This window comes from Megascapheus bottae, chromosome X (genome assembly GCF_031878675.1).
Source record: "Megascapheus bottae isolate mThoBot1 chromosome X, mThoBot2.hap1, whole genome shotgun sequence".
NCBI lineage: Eukaryota > Metazoa > Chordata > Mammalia > Rodentia > Geomyidae > Megascapheus > Megascapheus bottae.
In genome coordinates, this window is record NC_143547.1 from 48,608,084 (window position 1) to 48,628,864 (window position 20,781).

At 41.6% G+C, this 20,781-nt stretch overlaps 1 protein-coding gene and 1 pseudogene across 1 annotated transcript; both read right to left on the minus strand.

Moving 5' to 3' along the window:
• Positions 1 to 4,298: 4,298 nt before the first annotated feature.
• On the minus strand, positions 4,299 to 20,549 carry LOC150041033 (uncharacterized). The gene is made up of 7 exons (XM_090326196.1): positions 20,390 to 20,549; positions 19,751 to 19,866; positions 16,410 to 16,449; positions 12,125 to 12,203; positions 9,477 to 9,568; positions 8,460 to 8,512; positions 4,299 to 4,729 (listed from the first exon to the last, which is right to left on the minus strand). The coding sequence occupies exons 2-7, from the start codon at positions 19,842 to 19,844 to the stop codon at positions 4,653 to 4,655; spliced, it is 435 nt and encodes a 144-aa protein (XP_090182322.1). The 5' UTR covers positions 19,845 to 19,866; positions 20,390 to 20,549; the 3' UTR covers positions 4,299 to 4,652.
• On the minus strand, positions 13,516 to 14,423 carry LOC150041034 (SNARE-associated protein Snapin pseudogene; annotated as a pseudogene).
• Positions 20,550 to 20,781: the final 232 nt, after the last annotated feature.

A 20,781-nucleotide genomic window follows, 5' to 3' on the forward strand; every position in this document is an offset into this window, starting at 1 on the left:
TTGCTCATTTCACCTCAAATTTTTAAGAGCTCTGCTTTTTTGCCCCCTACCCATAATACACATCACCAGCCCTTTCTGATGTATGGTAGCAAGTAGCTCTGCTCGCTCTTCTTTCTTTCTTTCTTTCTTTCTTTCTTTCTTTCTTTCTTTCTTTTCTTTTTTTTTATTGTACAAAACTTTTAAAAATGGAAGCAGTTAGACTTATCAGTCCTGGATTGCTTTTGGATCGTGAGTCACAGCAAATAACTCTGCCATTTTCAGGTGGAGGGAGAAAATTTGTCTATGCTTCCTTGTCAGGGTTTCATATTTTCACTTTCCAATCCACAATACATTTGGACTTTTCACAGAGGGAACAGAAAGATCACAAGTGTTATTTTAACCCCTGGAGAAACTGGACGAAGGAAACTGACATTTACCCAGTGCCTTTTGTAACCCTATCAATCAAGGCTAATCATGAGTCCATGAATGCAAAGATTTATTCTCTTTCTCCAAATACATTTGCAGGGCTAGGCTCCTTGCCCAGGCCCCAGAGTTTACAAGACATGTGGAGAGCTCACAGCCCAGGAAGAACCACACTAGAAAATTGTGCTCTTTCCCTGCCACCATTGCTGTGCTAGAATATTCCACACATGAACTCAGATCTGAGGATGTCAGTTCAAAACCATCCTGGGGCAGGAAAGTCTGTGAGACTCTTATCACCAATGAACCACCAGAAAATTGGATGTGTTGCTGTGGTTCAAGAGCAGGGTGGTAGCACCCAGGCCCAGAGTTCAAGCCCCATGACTGACCCCCACCCTCCCCCCCAAAAAAACAAAAGCAAAAACAACTTAACTAGAAGAAATTATGCAGTGGCCCAGGTACACAAAAAGGAAAACAAAAATCCAAGTAGGAAATGACAATTATAAATAGAATCAGTAAATGAAACTTGTAAATGAGACTTTCCCATTTTCTAGCAGCTAGTTCTCAGAATTTGGGGTGGGTCACCAGCTCAGGCCTGGTCCTCAAGTTCCTGGCAGCTGAGGGTTGCTTTGGTGGGGTTTCCACCCCCCCCCCAAATTCTCCCCTGGAAATCATGATGGAATCCCAGGCAGAGCAGAGAAAGCAGTAACTTCAAAGGAAAGCAGGCCAGGCACTGTGGCTCACACCCCTGTAATCCCAGCAACTCAGGAGGCTGAGATGTGAGATGTGAGATGGCAGGTCAAAGCCAGCCAAGGCAGGAAAGTCCATGAGACTTTTAGCTCCAATGAACCATCCGAAAAGCTGGAAAGGTCTTGCTTATTTGGTGTTCTGAAGGCTTGAGTAAGTGAGTGCGATTTTCCCTTTTGAGGTTAGGGAAGTTCTCTAATAATCTTGGTGAATAAGTGTTGCATTCCCTTAGGAAACAAGACCCATCAATATGCTGTCTCCAAGAGACCTACCTCACTGCCAAAGACAGAAACAAACTCTAAGTGAAGGGATGGAAAAGAATTTTCCACTCCAACCATGCAAAAAAGCTGGAATAGCAATCTTAATCTCTGACAAAATTAACTTCTCAGTAAAATCAGTACATAAAAATTAAGATGGCCACTACGTATTAGTAAAGGGGTCAATTCATAACCAGAATATTACAGTTATAAACATTTACTCCCCCAACATGGGAGCACTTAAGTATCAAGCAAGCTCTCTTAGAGTTATAGGACAAGATAGACACAAACACACTCACAGTGGGAGACTTCAATACGCCACTCTCACCAAAAGACAAAAGCTAAAGATAATCAAAGACATCTCTGAGTTAAATGACACCATATCCCAGCTGGGATTAACAGATATGCACAGTCTTCCATCCAATGGCAAAATACTATACATTTTTCTCAGCAGCACATAGATCCAAAATAGATCATATAATAGTTCACACAAAAAACCTAAGCAGATACAAAAGGACTTATATAATCCCCTGCTTTCTGACAACAGTGGAATCAGACTAGTTCTGAACAGCACAGTAAAGGATAAAACATATTCAAAAACTTGGAAGCTGAACAACACACTTCTAAATAACTCCTGGGTTACAGAACAAATCAAAGAAGATATTCAAAACTTTCTTGAATGTAATGACAATCAAGATACATCACAAAAAAACTTATGGGACATCGAAAAGCAGTCTTAAGGGGTAAATTTATAGCACTAGGAACCCATATTAAAAAGACAGAAGAAGTTCATGTTAATTTTTATTGTTGGGGTGATGTACAGAGAGACCCCCTTTCTGTGGTAATTTCTACCTAATGCAAAGAAACAGTCACAGAGTTTGAGGCATTTGGTCCTACATCAGCCTGAGAGGTTTGAAGTTACTTTCCCCAGTGCATATTGAACAAAACATCAACTACAGAATTGTGAAGAATCTGGGTCTAATTCACTGTAGTACCAAAATGTGACTTTGTAGAGCACATTCATGGTAAAAAGGGGGTTTTGCTGCCATCTAATGTTGAAACAGAAGAAGTGATTATAAGCTTAAAGAAAACAGTCTAACTTGAATTTCTTGAAAAGACAAACAAACCCAATTTGCAGAAACTGGAATAAATATCTAGCTATTGAATGTATAGATGATAGAGCATACTAACCACATTTAAGAAATGTATACCCTCACTCAGGACGCTGAGATCTGTGGATAGGGGTTTGAAGCCAGCTGAGACAGGAATGACTCCCCCCACCCCCTCTCTCCTCTCTCTCCTTGAAGCCCCTTGGAAATTCTCATGGGCTTTCCAGCCCATGCTGCTGGCTATTACCAATGATCATTAGATTTCGGCGTCCTGAGAAGCTAGGATTACAGGATTGAGCCACCAGCTCTTGATGTGAGAATCTTATCTCCAGTTACCACTAGAAAACAAAGTGGAGCTGTGGCTCAAAGTGGTAGAGCACTAACCTCGAGTAGAAAAGCTCAGAGACAGTGCTCGGGCCCAGAGTTGAAGACCCATGACAAAAGAAAAGAAAAGAAAAGAAGAGAAAAGAAAAGGAAAGGAAAGAATAAACAGGAAATGTAGATCCTTAACTCAGGCAGTTATGACCTCAACTAATGGTCAAAATAAGGCATCAGAGGACCACACTCAGGCTGCTGCTTGAAAATACATTAAGCAAAACTTAAAATGTGTCACAAGATTATAATAGCACAATAGATCATACAGAAGAAGGGACCCATGAGCTCAAAGATACTTGAGAATGCACAGTGGACAAAGAAGATACAGGAATGAAAAGGAATAAAGAAAGCTTAGGGGAAATATGCTGGTTCATATCCAAAGTTACTAACTTAATATTTAACATTTAATCATTCAGGAGTCTAGAAACATCAATAATCTCTTCACCAACTAAGGGACCAAGCCCGGCTATTTTTTTTATTTGAGACTAAGTCTTGCTATGTAACCCTGGCTGGCCTTGAATTCATTATCTTCCTGCCTTAGCCCCCTGAGTTCTGGGGTAACAGGCAGGAGCCACCAGCCATTGCTTCTAATTTCTTTTTTTAAAAATTTTTATTGTAATAGGTTTACATTATATTCGCCAGATAGAAGATACATTTCTTAACCATCATTGCTACCCCTTCTCATGTTTTGGTCCCCATTTCCCTCCCGCACCCCCTCCCCTCATCTTGTTTTCCCTCCTCCCCTATCCTATGTCTTCTTGAGCCGGCTTCCTGCCTTTTTCCTCTCTGACTGAGATCTCTGTGGTGCTAAAGCTTACTTAGAATCAATTTTTGGGTATAAACTTTCCATTATAATGCTACAACTAGTATCTTGGCAAGAACTCAGAAAGACTCATCCTGCACTGCCAACATCTTCCCCAGAAATTTTTTTTTTGCATGCTAGGCAAGCACTCTACCACTAGGCTAAACTCCTGACCCTGCTTATAATTTCTTTAGGAACAGTGATTTCCTTTCCTGGAAGCTTGCTCATTCCTATAAGTTTATGTTTATTCTCCGTCCACTCTCAATTCTCGTGTGTGTGTGCGTGTGTGTGTGTGTGTGTGTGTGTGTGTGTGTGTGTGTTTTGCCAGTCCTGAACTCAGGGCACTCACTGTCCTTGAGCTTTTTTGCTCAAAGCTAATGCTCTACCAGTTGAACCACAGTTGCACTTTTGGCCTTTTGATGGTTAAATGGATGTAGGAGTGTCACACTTTCTTGCCTGGGCTGGCTTTGAATCATGATCCTCAGATCTCAGCCTCCTAAGTAGCAAGGAGTCCAGGAACGAGCCAGTTTTTTTTTAAAGATAAATCCTGAGGTAACTAATGTAGTCGAGAAAGAATAATGTTAGAAACTTTCATACAGAAACACAAAGTTTTCAAAACAAGCTGTGTTTATTCGGCTCCATAAGCAGTTTCGCTGCGACAAGTAAGTGACTTTTAGATTTTTTTTTGTTGTTGTTACCCGGACTGAGCAATATTTTTCAATTTTCAAAACACTTAAGATTCAACGGAGATGGTACATTCCAGATTAGTTCGCAAATCTGACTACATTCTTACACTGATTTCCTTTGAGTTATATGGTAGAGATGAAGCCATTCATTACTTTTAGGGTGTTGTTTTTGGGGGGAGGGTGCTGGGATCATAGACCTGAATGCTTGTTAGCCAAATACTATGTCTTCTGAGCCACAGTTCATGCAATTATCTTTAAAACTCAATTTGTCACAATTTTACTCATGGAGATAAGCAGATGTTGGGCTTGCATTTTCTTTTTCTTCTTCTTCAGTAGTGGTATTGATGGTGGAAACTGAAAGAAAGACACTTAGTTACTTTCTCCTTTCTACTTTCCAGTGATGTACTCCTACCTCCACCTGCAGAAAGAGCTACTATGAGGTCTTGCTGATCCCACACACGAATAGTCAAGCATTATCAAATTTCAGGCGCGTAAGTAAAAATATACAAAGCAAAAAATAGAAAATTTCACCTCTAAATCTTCCTGGATTATTGGAACTGAATTAAATAAATAAAAAAAACCAGAATTCCAATTTAGATCTATATCTAGTAATCCTCATAAGGTCAATGTAGAAATAAGAGAATCCACCCTTAGTGAGACATATTTGTCCTTTTCCTTCACTCTCCTGTGCTACCATATATGAATTAAGAACAGAAAAGGTCAAAACTTAATCCAGCCAGCCACAGGTAACTCAAGCCACATGACCAACAAGAAAAAGAAAGATTTGATTATGTTTTTTGTTTGTTGTAAAACTTGAACTCTGGGCCTGGGTGCTCTCCCTGAGCTCTTTGGCTCAATACCAGCACTCTACCACTTATAAGTGTTGAGGATATTTTTCTGAAAAAATATATTTAAACATTATATATATTCCAGTGTATAATGGGTAAAGAGCCAGACACTGTTGGCTCATGTCTGTAATCCCAGCTACTTAGGAGGTTGTGATCTGAGGATTGAGGTTTGAAGCCAGCTTGGGCAGGAAAGTCTATGAGACTCTTATCTTCAATTAAGCACCAAAAAAGCTGGAAGTGGCCCAAGTTGTAGAGTACTAGGTTTGATCAGAAAAGCTCAGGGTCAGCATGTAGGACCCAGTTCAAGCCCCAGAACTGGCACAAAAAACGTATTTGTATGGCTCTACCGGAGCTACTGAAATAATATGCATGTTGGTCTAGTTTTTTACATTTGTCCATTCTCCTCAGTACTTAAGAATAGTACTGTATGCAAATGTCATAATAATAATAGTGATTATTACTGAATATGGTAAACATTAAATTATTTTTATTACTCACATGTCTACCTGACTCTAAGCTTCAAAACCAATTGTTTCACCGATATTCTCCTCTGAAACCATTTAATTAAAAATAGAATGTTTAATTAAATAAATTAAAAGACACATCCAGAGCCACTTTTGGCTAACACAGTGAATGAGTTTTATAAATTCATGTATCTAGGGCAAAAAAATCTTCACTTATGTTGAATGAAACTTGCTGTTTTTCTTCATTAAAAAGAATCAGGGCTGTGATATAGCTCAGTGGAAAAGTGCTTGCCTAGTAGGTGATACTTACTACCAAAAAAGAAGAGACAAAAAAATTCCAGCTTGGTGCCTGGAGTTTGGCCTTGTGGTAGAATGCTTGCCTAGCATGCATGAAGAACTGAGTTTGACTCCTCGGTAACACACATAGAAAAAAGCCAGAAGTGGTGCTGTGGATCAAGTGGTAGAATTCTAGCCTTGAGAAAGCCCAAGGACAATGCTCAGGCCTTGAGTTCAAACCCCAGGACTGGTAAAAAAAAAATCCAGCTTAGAACTGGTGATTCATGCCTGTAATTCTAGCTACTAAGGAGGCTAAGATCTGAGAACTGGTTTGAAATCATCAAGGAAAGACAAAACCTAGAGATGTTTATCTTCAATTAAACACCAAAAAACTGAAAATGGAGCTGTGTGGTTCAAGTGATAAAGTGCCAGTCTTGACTAGAAATGCTGAGGGACAGTGCCCACCCCTGAGTTCAAGCCCCAGTACTGGTACAAAAACAAAAAAGGCTATCATTGGGTCCTTTGGATCAGACCTACTTATCTAATTCATTAAGAACAGTACCTCTTTTTCTCAGTTTCTAATAACATGTTCCTCATTTCTAAGAGCTCATCAGGAATGGCCTTTACTGTTCTAAGTTTCTAGAAGAGACCTAAACCAGATTTTGTTTTCTGTGAGTGCAGAGCTTTGAGTATCAAAGGGGGAAAACAAATTTTCATTGGACAAAACTAGCTTACTCTTCTTCTCTGCCTGATACTCAAGAAAAAAGATCTTTCTGTGTACCAGTAGAGTTTCATACTTCATGACTAAAATGTGGCATCTGATAAATGTTTGGAATGTAAATCCTTTTAAAGAAATTTTAGGCCAGGTACCAGTGGCTCATGCCTGTAATACTAGCTACTCTGTAGGCTGAGATCTGAGGACTGTGGTTCCAAGCCAGCTCAAGCACTAAAGTCCATGAAACTCTTATCTCCAATTAACCATTAGAAAACCTGAAATGGTATTTTGGCTCAAACGATAGAATGGTAGTCTTTAGCTGAAGAAGAGCTCAGGCCCAGAGTACAAACTCCACTACTGATAAAACAAAAAAAAAAGATCTTGGGGGGGCTGAGAGTTTGGCCTAGTGGTAGAGTGGCTGCCTAGCCTGCACGAAGACCTGGGTTTGACTCTGTAGTACCAAATAAACTGAAAAAAGCCAAAAGTGGTTCTGTAACTCAAGTGGTACAGCACTAGCCTTTAAGAAAGCTCAAGGACAGTGCCCAGGCCCTGAGTTCAAGCCCCAGGACTGGCAAAAAAAGAAATATATATGCCCATGAATAACTGTTCCTTCGGCATGGATTCTGCTATAAAGTTGCTATGGGGTTGGCTATGTTCATTAAGAGTCTGTAAAATTTAGCTGGATGTGGTGGCTCACTACTGTAATTCTAGCTACTCAGGAGACTGAGATCTGAGGATAGCAGTTCAAAGCCAGCCCAGGCACTAAAGTCCATGAGATTCTTATCTCCAATTAACCACTAGAAAACCAGAAGTGGTGCTGTGGCTCAAGGGGTAGGGCAGTACCCTTGAGCTGAAGAGCTCAGGGACAATGCCCAGGCCCAGGGGTAGGGAGATAGCCTTGAGGTGAAGAGCTCAGAGACAGCAGCCCAGCCCCGAATTTGAGCCCCACAATAGGCAAAATAATAATAAAAAAAGAAGAGTCTGTAAAATTTAGAGAGACGAGATCTGCCTTATTTTGAACTTAGTGAAGGTAGATGAAACAAGGAAGAATAACCTTCAAGTTCTTAGGCTCTTCAACCAATCAGCAGAAAATACTTCACTGAGAGAGAGTTTTTTGTTTCTTTGTTTTTTGTTGGTCATGGGGCTTGAACTCTGGGCCTGGGTGCTGTCCTTGAGCTCTCATTCAAGCCTAGTGCTCTATCACTTTAAGTCACAGCCCCGTTTCTGGTTTTCTGGTGGTTAATTGGAGATAAGACTCTCACAGACTTTCACTCGTGGGCTGGCTTTGAACTGTGAGCCTCAGCACTCAGAATCCTGAGTAGCTAAGATTACGGGCATGAGCCACCAGTGTCTGGCTGCATGGAGAGCTTTTTTTTTTTCCAGTCCTGGAGCTCAAACTCAGAGATTGGGCACTATCCTTGGACAGTTTTTGCTCAAGGCTTGCACTCTGCCTCTTGAGCCACAGTGCCACTCCTGGCTTTTTCTATGTATGTAGTACAGAGGAATCAAACCCAGGGATTCATGCATGCTAGGCAAACACTCTACCACTAGCCACAATCCCAGCCCTATAGAAAGCTCTTTAAAGATAAGGTTCCTTTTGCCTGAAATTGCAAAGAACAAGCTCACCCTATCACTGAAGCTTATAGTCATACTAATACTCCTATGTGGGTGAAACACACAAATGGGTATGTCACAAACGGGTATGTCACAGAGGAGTTCCAAACACACAGGGGATGATCAGGGAATAACTTCAGTAACAATACAAAAAAGAAGGAAGATACCTGATGTAGATGCTCCCAAGTTTTGTCTAGTTTGACAGTTCAAAAGCATTTGCCTAGGGTACAGAGGTACAGTGTCATTAATTATGAATACAATGACATCAGCAAGTTAAACAGTCACTTATACGAGTATACATTCCTAAAAAGATGTCCTATTCCCACTAGAAAGGAGGTTGATTGAAGATTCTTACTTTAATTATATAGTAGGACATCTTCCAATTAAGAAAGGCAGAGAAGGTCAGGAGTGTAGCCTAGTGATAGAGTGCTTGCCTAGCATGCACGAAGCCCTGGGTTCAATTCCTTGGTACCACATACACAGCAAAAGCTGGAAGTGGTGTTGTGGCCTAAGTAGTAGAACTCTAGCCTTGAGAAAGCCCAAGGACAGTGCCCAGGTCCTGATTTCAAGCCCTAGGACTAGCAAAACAAAAGAAGTTATCAACAAAAATAACAGCATGCTACAACAGTAACAACAAACTCCTTAAAAGTCTAATACCCAAAATACAAAAAAAAAAAGAAAAGAAAAAATCACCACCCCCAACAAACCAACAGCTGAGCACCCAAGTCTTAAGCCTGTAATCCTAGCTACTTGGGAGGCTGAGATCTTGGAATCATGATTCAAAGCCAACCCTGGCAAGAAAGCCTTTGAGATTCTTATCTCCAGTTAACTACCAAAACACCAGAAATGGAGCTGTGGTTGAAGTGGTAAAGTGCTTGCTTTGAGAAAAAAGAGCTCAGGGACAATACCCAGGCCCTGAGTTTAATCCCTATTACCAGGACCAAAACAAACCAAAAACAACCCCCTCCCACACACACCCTACTCCTGATATCTAAAGTAGTCTGTAGTCTTAAAGTAACTGACATGTCAGTTACTATGGATTTAACTGAACACCTACATTATTTTCTATTTGATATCAAGGGCAATATTCCAAGCACAGGTAATGGATAGGCAAGTCTTACTATCTTTTTGTACTGTGTTTTCCCCTAGATATCTCACAACCCAAGTAAGCTTAAGGTACATACTTCAAAATGGCAGGATTTATTGTTATTTTGCCAATGATGATGCTCACGTTATCTTCAGGGTCACTGTCACTGAAGCCACTCTCATCTTCCTTCTTTGTGTAGAGTGATTAAGGTTAAGAAAGAAAGTCAAAGAGGAAAACAATATTACATAGAAGTTCTGGCAGTCTTACTGTTCATGTTGTGAAGTGATAGCCTCAAACAATGAAAAATAAAGTTGGGACAAGGCTTAATCACCAGCTTTACCTCAGAAGCACCTTTAAACAATAGCACACATAAAAAAGCTATATCTTGATCAGTGGATATGAATATTGTTGTGCCCTGAGACGGGGTCCCCAAAGAAAATCACCGAGATAGAGATGTCCGAAATGCAAAAGCAAGGCTTATTGCGGGTTACATGCCAGGCAGGGAACTTGTCCACGTGCACCCCAAAGCAGTGACGCAGTGAGGTGGGGGGAGAAGTTGACAGTCAGGGTTTACACATTCTTTTTAAAGGCAAAAATCACAGGTTTACACCCATCAGGTGGTCAAGTGAGATAAGATAGGGATTAGGGAGCTTCCCAGGGCTGGTGGAAACTGACGCAGGCTGGGTCCCATTCAATTGTCAAAGAGTAGTTTTATGGTTCGGGAAACAAATGCTATATAATGCTATATACATGCAGTCTAATTTTGACACAAAATAGGTTAGTTCCTGGAGATCATGGACACCTGTGCCAACAATGGCTGACTAGGGTCCAGAAGTTCCTGTTTATTTGGGTCCTTGGAGATTTTTCGAATAGGAGGGTTTTTTTATTCTTTTATTCTACTTACTGAAGGGAAATAATTTTGGGTCTGGGGGTAGTTATTTTTCATCTCTACAAATATGATAGGAGGCTCTCAGGAACCAAAACTGTATTTACTCTAGGAATAGCTCAGTACTTGCTAATTCAGTATTTGGAGCATAATTACCATGACAACTACTTTACATTTGTTGGAAACAAAGAAAGGAATTATATTCTTGATTTTATACTACATTATACCGCTATGTAATCAAAATAGTATGCCATCTAAACAGCACATCATACTCCACTCATATTTGCACAATTATCTTATTAAAAATAATCTTATTAAAAATAAGATTAAGGGCTGTGAGTGTGGCCTAGTGGTAAAAGTGTTTTCCTAACATGCATGAAGACTCAGGTTTGATTCCTTGGTACTATATACACAGAAAAAAATGGAAGTGGTGCTGTGGCTCATGTGGTAGAGCTTCTAACCTTGAGAAAGCCTAAGGATAGTGCTCAGGTCCTGAGTTCAAGCCCCGGGACTAGCAAAATAACAACAATAACAACTTTGTTTTGTGAGGCTCACACCTGTAATCCTAGCTACTCAGGAGGCTAAGGGTTGAGGTTCAAAGCCAGCCCAGGCACTAAAGAACATGAGACTCTTATCTCCAATTAATTACTAGAAAATAGGAAGTAGGGTTGTGGCTCAAGGGATAGGGCGGTAGCCTTGAGCTGAATAGCTCAGGGACAGCGCCCAGGCCCACAAAAAATAATAAAAAAATAAAAATAAGATTAAGCTGGAACTGGTGGCTCTTCCCTGTAATACCAGCCACCCAAGGGGCTGAGATCTAAGGACCTCAGTTCAAAGCTGGCCCAGGCAGTAAAGTCCATGAGACTCTTATTTCCAGTTCACCAGCACAAAGCCAGAAGTGAAGCTGTGGCTCAAGTGATAGAATACCAGCCTTGAGCAAAAAAGCCCAGGGATGGAACTCAGGCCTTGCATTCAAACCTCAGGACTGGCACACAAAAAAGACATTGTTTTCCACAGAAGATCTACTAATAGCCAAGAGCAATGTGGAATGGTACTCAACACATCACTAATCAGGGAAATGCAATTCAAAGCCAATACAGTAAGGCATAAATTACACCTGTTAGGATAACTATTGTCAAAAGGTCAATGCTATGTGTTAGTGAAAATGTAAAGAAAAGGGAACTCTAGGGTATTACTAGAACAAAGGTGAATTGGCACAGCCAATATCTGTAAAGGTCAACCTCTCTAAAGGTCATATGGAAGCAGCATTCAATTTGTTATATATGGTTCAAAGGAATTGAACTAGAATAACTAGTTTAAACTACAGCAAGACAGCTCTCCACTTAGCATAAGCCAAAAAGTACTAATAACAGATCTCTTTAAAGATTGAACAGGCTCACTTGGAAGGCAATTAATTCCCCATTAACAGAAATATTCAATAGCAAGCTACAATTATTATAGGAAATAAAAGCACAACATGACTTTGTTAGATTAGATCTTCCTATGACTGACCTTTAAGCAGTTTGGAGACCTGCAAACATATTTAGGATCCCATTCTCAAAGACAAATTTCACATACATGTTTGCTTTTCCTTTTTCAAACAAGAATGGGAAACTGCACTTTTCTGTCTGTCTTGTCTGTCTATTTTCTATTTATTTTTATTTCAAGGCTCTAACGGGACTTATGAAAAAGATTACGATGTCTAGCCAAATACATTCTCAGTGAAGTTCAAATTTTAGTGGACATCATATCCTAACAATACACATATGTTAGCATCTTTGGATCTTTCCCTTTGTCATTTTCCATGTTCCTCAGGTTCCCACATATCAGTGTTTTTGTGTTCTCCTTGCCCCACTTACATTTTGGTGATCATTGATATCATCATCACTGCTGGCCTCTTTCTGAAGAACATCTTGCAGGTGAAGTGTATTACCTTGGCTAGAAATAAATCATATAACAATCACTATTGCCCCAATACTCAATTGTATGTAATTTAAAACAGATCACATAATGAAATCCATTTTAATATTTTGTCAAAGTCAAAATAAGGGGAGTTGAGGCTAAAAGGTATTATAGAGTGGAGTGAATGGGAACAAATATATTATATGCATGTATGGAAAGGCCATAAGGAAATTATGAAATTTAAAATTTAGATACCCTAAGAAAACCGAGAGACACATACACATACACACACACACACACACACACACACACACACACGCACACACATATTTGTCCTAGGGCTTGAACTCAGTGCCTAAGCATTGTCTTTGGGCTTTTCTCAAGGCTAGAGCTCTACCACTTGAGCCACAGCACCATTTAGGACTTTTTCTATGTTTGTGGTATCAAGGAATTGAACTTGGGTCTTTGTGCATGCCAGGCAAGCATTCTACTACTAGGCCAAACTCCCGGCCCCAGAATATATATATAGTTTTTTTTTTACATAGAATACAGGGGTTAAAATAAAATGAAGGATAGGCCGGGAGTGTGGCCTAAAGGTAGAATGCTTGCCTAGCATGCACGAAGCCCTGGGTTCCATTCCTTAGTACCACATACACAGAAAAAGCCAGAAGAGGTGCTGTGGCTCAAGTGATAATGCACTAGCCCTGAGTTGAAGCCTCTGGACTGGCAAAAAATAAAAAATAAAATGAAGGAAAAATTGAATTTTGACAATGCATTGAACAGAATGTTAAAGCTATTAGGAGTTATATACAACAGTTTCATTTCATATATGAAAGAAACAAATTCAGACGGATGGATCTGCTTTCACCACAATTTTATAGCCAGAGAATTGAATTTGTTCTCATTTGGAAGTTTTTAAAATATCTTTGCAATTTTAAGTGTTTCATCTGATGTATTTATTTTGCTTTTCGACCAAAAGCTCCAGTTCGGATTTTTGCTCAGTTTGTTCTTTTTTTTTGCCAGTCCTGGGCTTGAGCTCAGGGCCTGAGCACTGTCCTTGGACTTTCTCAAGGCTAGAGCTCTACCACTTGAGCCTCAGCACCACTTCCGGCTTTTTTCTATGTATGTGGTACTGAGGAATCGAACCCGGGTCTTCATGCATGCTAGGCAAGCACTTTAACCACTAAGCCAAACTCCCAGCCCCGCTCAGTTTGTTCTTGTTTGCTAACCTATTTTGTGTGTGTGTGCGTGCGTGCGTGCGTGTGCGTGTGCTGTGCGTGTGTGTGTGTGTGTGTGTGGTGTGCTGGTCTTGGGGCTTAAACTCAAGGCCTGGGCACTGTCCCTGAGCTTTTTTTTTTCTGTATTTAAGCATTTATTGAATTAAATGGTCCCAGCAATTCTGTATTCAGGCCAGTGCAATCAACAGAAGAAAGTGGACTGATGCTATTCACCTTGACTCTGCCTGTCTCTTCACTGTAAACAAGCAAATCACAAGTAAAGGACATGCTGCCTAAGCCCAAGGAACTAGGCATGTTAACAAAGGCATGGGTTACTATAGTCTGGGTAACTAGGCATGTAAAAAGGTGAATATGTAGCTTTCTTAAAAATGTAAAGATTCATTTTTGGAAGGGAGCAAGAACTAATATAGTCCTTTCAGAGCTTGAGTCCTGCTATACAGGGGGTTCTTAGGATCACTACATAAATAAGTGCTTCAAAAGAAACCACAGTGCTGCCTTTCTGATGTCCCAAGATCAATCGTATTGTTTCCTGGAATCTTCATGTCTTGAAACAAGGCAGCTGGGGAGCAGTACTTGTGCCACTTGGGTCACAGCCCCACCTTCTGTTACTTGCTTGGGGAGCCAGGACGATACACTCCTGAATCCAGCATTGCCCTCCTGCGCGCAGTTTCCTTGGCCACATTGTGGTTTAGCCACCTCAGCCGTTCCTGGGCATTCTGTAGAATGTTGTTGACCAAGACAACACGGCGTCTGGCATTAAGCAGTTTCTTAACGTAGGGGTCGAGATCCAGGGCCACTTTCTGATCCTCATTGATACGGCACAGTTCTGTAGCGAGATTGTCAATTTGTTCCCGGAGCTCTACCTGGCTCTCTCTGACCGCGTGAACGCGGGAGTCAAGCTGTTGCACAGCCGGCCGCACGAACTCTAGAAGCCCCTCAGCAAAGAGGTCGCGGCCTGAGGGCCCTGCCACTGGGGTCCCTGCCCCGGACACAGTGGCGGATCCAGATCCCGCCATGGCGAATTTCCCTGAGCTTTTATGTTCAAGGATAGTATTCTACTATTTGAGCCTCAGCTCTACTTTTGGCTTTTTTTTTCAGTCGTGGGGGTTGAACTCTGTGTCTGGGTGCTCTCCTTGAGCTCTTCAGCTCAAGGCTAGCACTCTACCACTTTGAGCCACAGCACCGCTTTTGGTTTTCTAATGGTTAATTGGTGATGAGAGTCTCACACTTTTCATACCCAGGCTGGCTTTGAACCATGATTCTCTGATCTCAGTCTCCTGAGTAGCTAGGATTACTGGTTTGAGCTACCGGCAGCCTAGCCCCTGGCTTTTTTTTTTGCCAGTCCTGGGCTTGAGCTCAGGGCCTGGGTACTGTCCTTGGGCTTTCTCAAGGCTAATGCTCTACCACTTGAGCCACAGCACCACTGTCAGCTTTTTCTTTGTATGTGGTACTGGGAAATTGAAGTCAGGACATTGTGTATGCTAGGCTAGAATTCCACCACTAGTCCATGCTCCCAATTCTACTTTTGGTGTTTTGGTGATTAATTAGAAATAAGGATTATACACACTTTCCTGCCCAGATTGGGTTCACACCTGGTTCCTCAGATCTTAACTTTCTGAGAAGGCAGGATTACAGGTATGAGTCACTGATACCTTGCTTCTGGTAAGCTAATTTTGCTTTCTAATATCTGTAAATAAAAGGCTTATTTATTTATTTACTTACTTATTGTGGATCATGTGGCTTAAACTCGGCCTGTTTGCTATCTCGAGCTCTTCAGCTGAAGGCTACCACCCTACCCTTGAATCAAGCCCCACTTCTAGTTTTCTAGACAGTTTAACTGGAGATGAGTCTCAGGTCCTTTTGTGCCTGGGCTGGCTTTGAACTTTGATCCCCAGATCTCAGCCTCCTGAATAACTAGGATTACAAGCATGAGCCACCACACCTGGCAAAAGCAGGTTTATTACAGTCAGATACTGGTGGGTCATGCCTGCAATCCTAGTTCTCCTAGGTAGAGAACTCTGTGAGACTATCATCTCCAATTACCCACCCCAAAACCAAAGTGGAGCTCTAGGTCAAGTGTTAGAACACCAATCTTGAGCAAAAAAAGCTTAAGGGACAGTACCCAGGCCCTGAGTTCAATTCCCAGTACTAGGGCACACACACACACACACACACACACACACACAATGACAACAACAAAAGAAACAAAACAAATGAAAAATACCCGCAAATCACAACAGCTTTATCAGTAATAAAGTTCTGTACCTGTAGTAGTATGATGATCCTAAACCATCTTCACTAGTGAAATGTGTGCTTTTCTAATCAATTAGGTTGTGCTTTTCCAAGAGGGAACAGTTGCTCTCATAAAATAAATAAGCTTCAGTTATCGGTTCTCTATGGCAAAATACATCTCACCCCACTCTTTGGATTTATTAACAATGCTGATTTGCTTGCTTTGGAGGGGGATATCCTCAGCTGAAAGCTGAATACAAAGCAGAAATTGACACCTACCATACTCTGAAACAAAGGCTGAAGACTAACACAAGAAATTAAGATTCCCAAGAACTCAGATGTTCTAGTAGCAATCTTTTTTTTTTTGAGACAATCACAGAATCTGCAGGTAGAAGTCTTTTGTGTTGGAAAAGGAACTCCTAGCTACTGTTGTTCTGCCCTGTGGCAGAATGAAATTCTGTATTGTTTATCAAAGCATATAACAAGATAGCCTTTTCGTCATGTGGCTGAAATCAATTATTACCACAAAAAAGCAATTACTATTGTGAATCAAAAGTTTTGTACTGGGGAAGCTGAGATCTAAGAATGACAATTCAAAACCAGTTTAGGCAGGAAAGTTCATGGGACTCATATCCAGTTAACCACCAGAGAATTGGAAGTGATGATGTGGCTCACAGTGACAAAGCACTAGCTTTGAGTGAAAAAGGTCAGGGACAGTGCCTGGATCTGAGTTCAAGACCCATGACTGACCACAAAATGTTTTGTAACTTACCCTAACGATGATCCATCAGTGAACTTCCTGGTGAAATCATCTATAAATATGAAAAATAAGGTTAATGTAAAACCCAAATCAAAAGCAACGAGGAGTGTGAAAGGAAGGGGAAAGGATTGGAGGACAGGTTGTACTTGATCTGCTAGTGGCAGAAAAGCCCTTGCTCTGTCACCAGCTCCTATTATTCCTTCTTCAAAAACCAATGGATTGTCAAGTGCTGTTGGCTCATACCTGCAATCCTAGCTATTCAGGAGGCTGAGATCTGAGGACTATGATTCCAAGCCAGCCAGGGCAGGAAAGTCTGTGAAACTCGTATTGCCAATAAACTACTCAGAAAAAGACAGAAGTGGAGCTGTGGCTCAATGTGGTAGAGCCTTAGCCTTGAGCAAAAGAGCACAGGGACAGCAGCAAGGCCCCAAGTTCAAGCCCCATGACAAAAAATAAAACAATGGGCTGGGAGTTTGGCCTAGTGGTAGAGTGCTTGCCTAGCATGCACTAAGACCCAGGTTTCATTCCTTAGAAAAAGCCAGAAGTGATTCTGTGGCTCAAGTGGCAGAGCTCTAGCCTTGAGAAATCCCTAGGACAGTGCTCAGATCCTGAGTTCAAGCCCCAGGACTGGCAAAAAAATAAATACATAAAATAAAAAACAAAAAATAAAAATTTCAAGACAAAAAACAAAACAACCAACCAACCAACCCACCAATGGATTTAAGTTTAATGATTTTACTGAACCTAAACATAGCCAAGATGTTGTTAGCATCCTATAATGAAGTTGGACAAGAGACAACAGCATTTAACAACTCTGAAACTGGAACTTGTATTGCTAATGGGCCCATAAAATAACAAGAAGTGGATGGGATGTAGCTCAGTGGCAAAGCACCTGCTTAGTAAGTACAGTGTCCTGGGTTCAATTCCCAGAATAAAAAAAGAAAAGACTAAAAAAATAGTTTTTTTTTTAAAGCAACCCACTGAGCTCCAGTGGCTTACATCTGTAATCCTACTATTTAGGTGGCTGAGATCTGAGGACTGTGGTTTGAAGTCAGCACAGGCAGTAAAGTGCCTGTGAGATGCTTTACTTCAATTAAGCACTCAAAAAAAAAACCAACCCCCAAACTGGAAGAGGAGCTGTGCCTCAAGTGCTAGCCTTGAGCAATATAGCCCAGGCCCTGAGTTCAAACTCCATGACTGACTCCGCCCACAAATAAAACCCCAAAACAAAACCTCCATAACTAACTTCCTCCTTTGGAAGGAAAGGGAGAATTAAAAATATTTTATGATTTTTATTCTGTTTTTGTCAATCATGGGGCTTGATCTTGGTCTGGGTGCTGTTCCTGAATTTTTATTTATTTATTTATTTTTACCAGTTGTGTCGCTTGAACTCAGGATCTGAGCACTGTCCTTGGACTTTTCTCAAGGCTAGAGCTCTACCACTTGAGCCACAGCACCACTTCCAGTTTTTTTTAATGTATGTGGTACTGAGGAATCGAACCCGGGTCTTCATGCATGCTAGGCAAACACTCTACCATTAGGCTAAACTCCTGGCCCCCCTGAATTTCTTTTTGCTCAAAGCCAGCACTCTACCACTTTGAGACACGGCACCACTTCTTGTTTTCTGGTGGTTAATTGGAGGTAAGAGTCTCATGGTCTTTCCTGCCCAGGCTGGCTTTCCAATTGAGATCTCCAGAGTTCAGTTAGAAATCTGGGCATGAGCCACCAGCGCCCAGGTTGAAATATCTTATCTCTGCTCTTTAAATGTGATGAACTGTTATAATAGTCTAGGATTCTGGAATTTTTTTTATCTTAAAATGTGTGTGTGTGTACACATACTGGGACTTGAATTCAGGGGTGCTGTGGTCTTGCTTGGCCTTTTTGCTCAAGGCTGGTGCTTTGCTACTTAAGCTACACCTCCACTCCTGATTTCTTGCTGGTTAACTGGAAATAAGAATCTCACAGACTTTCCTACCATAAGGCTGGGTTTGAAACTGGATTCTCCAATCTCAGCCTCCTGAATATTTGGAATTACAGGTATGGGCGACAGATACCAGGCTCTCTATGTATTTTATGTGAGGTTAAAAGAAAAAAACAACCAGGAGTTTGGCCTGGTGATAACATGCTTGCCTAGCATGCATGAAGTCCTAGGTTTGATTCCCCAGAACAACATACACAGAAAACAGCCAGAAGTGGCGCTGTGGCTCAAGTGGCAGAGAGCTAGCCTTGAGCAAAATGTGTCCAAGGGCAGTGACTAGGACCTGAGTTCAAGCTCCAGGACTGGCAAGAAAGAAAGAAAGCAAGAAAGCAGGAAGGAAGAAAGGAAGGAAGGAAGGAAGGAAGGAAGGAAGGAAGGATGGAAGGAAGAAAGGAAGAAAAAAGAAAAAAAGCAAGCCAGATGCCAGTGGTTCATATCTGTAATCTTAGTTACCCAGGAGGGTCAAATCAAGGATCTTAGCTCAAAGCCAGCCCGGGCAAGGAAGCCTTTAGACTTTTATCTGCAATTAACCAGCAAAATGTAAGAAGTGTAGCTGTGGTTTAAATGGTAGAGCACTACCCTTAGCGAGAAAGTTAAGAGACAGGACCCAGGCCGTAAGTTCAGCGCCAGTACTGGCACACAGACAGACAGATACACACACAATATCAAATCCAAAACATAACATTTCCCTCCCTGCAAAAAACAACACAAAACCTGCACACACACATTAGTTGACAGAAAGGAGTTGGGATAAGCAAAAATCCTGGGGAGACAGGATATGAGGTGGTGAGGTGCTTTCTCCTCTGCTGCTCAGTTATTTCAAAGATATAAATCACAAAGGCTCAATAGCTATATGCATATGATCATATAAAAGAATACTTTTTAAATGAACTCCAAGAGGCTGGGAATGTGGCCTAATGGTAAAGTGGTTGCCTCGCATGCAAAAAGCCCTGGGTTCAATTTCTCAGTATCATGTAAATGGAAAAAGCTGGAATTGGCAGTGTGACTCAAGTGGTAGAGTGCTAACCTTGAGCAAAAGAAGCCCTAGGGCTGAGGGAAAAAAAGAATTCTGTAAAGTCATAATTTTACTTGTGGAATTTAAACTCTTTTGTACAGGTATTTTTTTTAAAAGCAAATAAATAAGGAGAGGAAGAAAGTGGGAGAAAACAAGGAAGGGGATAACACTGTTCGAGACATGAAATGTATCTATTAACTTACTTATGTAACTGTAACCTCTCTGTACATCACCTTTCAACACAAAAAAATATTATTAAAAGAAATAATTACAAAAAAAAGAAAGCCCGTGAGCATGTCTGACCCCACGATTGGAGCAGGTGCTCTTCCTGAGGACATGGGTAAGAAAGTAGGGACTTACCATTGTTCAAATGTTCTCCGTTGCCTTTGAGCATCAGGGAAACGTTCACATGGCTGTTCTCGTTAGAAAAGCCAGGTTCCTGCTTTTCAGACATAGCTACAGAATTAGATGTCTACCTTTGGGGACAGGATAAAAGGAGAGATGTTAGAGGAACCTAGCCCCAGGCAAACAGAGAGGACCAGCAGCAAGTAGTTCAGATAGGGAGGGAAATGGAGCAGTAGCAAGCTAGGTGGCAGCAGACTTGAGGGAAGGTCAAGTTGAGGGAAGAGTTGTGGGGGGGCAGTAGTGGAGGGAGGCAGTGGGGGAGGGGACCACGGCAACCGAGTCAAGTTGAGGAAAAAAAGAACAAAAAAGATGGTTCAAAAGCATAGGCCTCGACTGGCAAAGTACACCAGCGAAACTTAAGGTCATTGTTTGGGTCAAGTTGGGGGAATAACTCGACAAAAAAAAGACAAAGCCCTTCCTCAGAACCCCCAAGTCTAAAATGGCGGCTCAGCGGCCTAGGCCCTTAGTGATGATGGAAACGTTGAGAAGGTTGGAGACTGAGGGAATAGCGCATAGTTTTCTACCTTTTCTTTCACCATTCGCCAGAAACTAGCGGCACTGACCTTCCTCATCTCAGAGATGGGATTTCCCTACCTGAAGAAGGTTATGATGATTGGCCTTCTTTCCCGCTCCCCCCGCGGCAGCCGAGTAAGATGGTAGGTAGGGGATTTCTCAGAAGTACAGGTCGCTAGTTAGGCCACGATGGAACACTATACAGGCTTCGCTTTTTCAACGTTTCCTTAGAAGGTTCGAGAGTGGAACGTACTCTTAGTGACGTACACAGTCACGTGTGCGCAGCCACAGTCATCTGTGCGCAGTCGCAGTCATCTGCGCGCAGTCGCAGTCCTGCGTCCTCCTCCGCAAGGTGTGAGATGTAGGCGCGGTGCCAATCGCTTTGTCATCTTTGCGTCCTCAACTTGGTTGGTACACCTAACTTTGCAGCTGCCAACTCAGAGGAAGGAGACTGCCGCTGCCAATGTCATGCC

Coding starts and splice junctions, on each gene's coding strand:
- LOC150041033 (XM_090326196.1), bottom strand. CDS start 19,844: ATGTCTGAAAAGCAGGAACCTGGCTTTTCTAACGAGAACAGCCATGTG. Junction 12,204..16,409: donor ACTGATGGATCATCGTTAGG/GTAAGTTACAAA, acceptor ATTTATTTCTAG/CCAAGGTAATACACTTCACC. Junction 9,569..12,124: donor ATATCAATGATCACCAAAAT/GTAAGTGGGGCA, acceptor CTCTACACAAAG/AAGGAAGATGAGAGTGGCTT.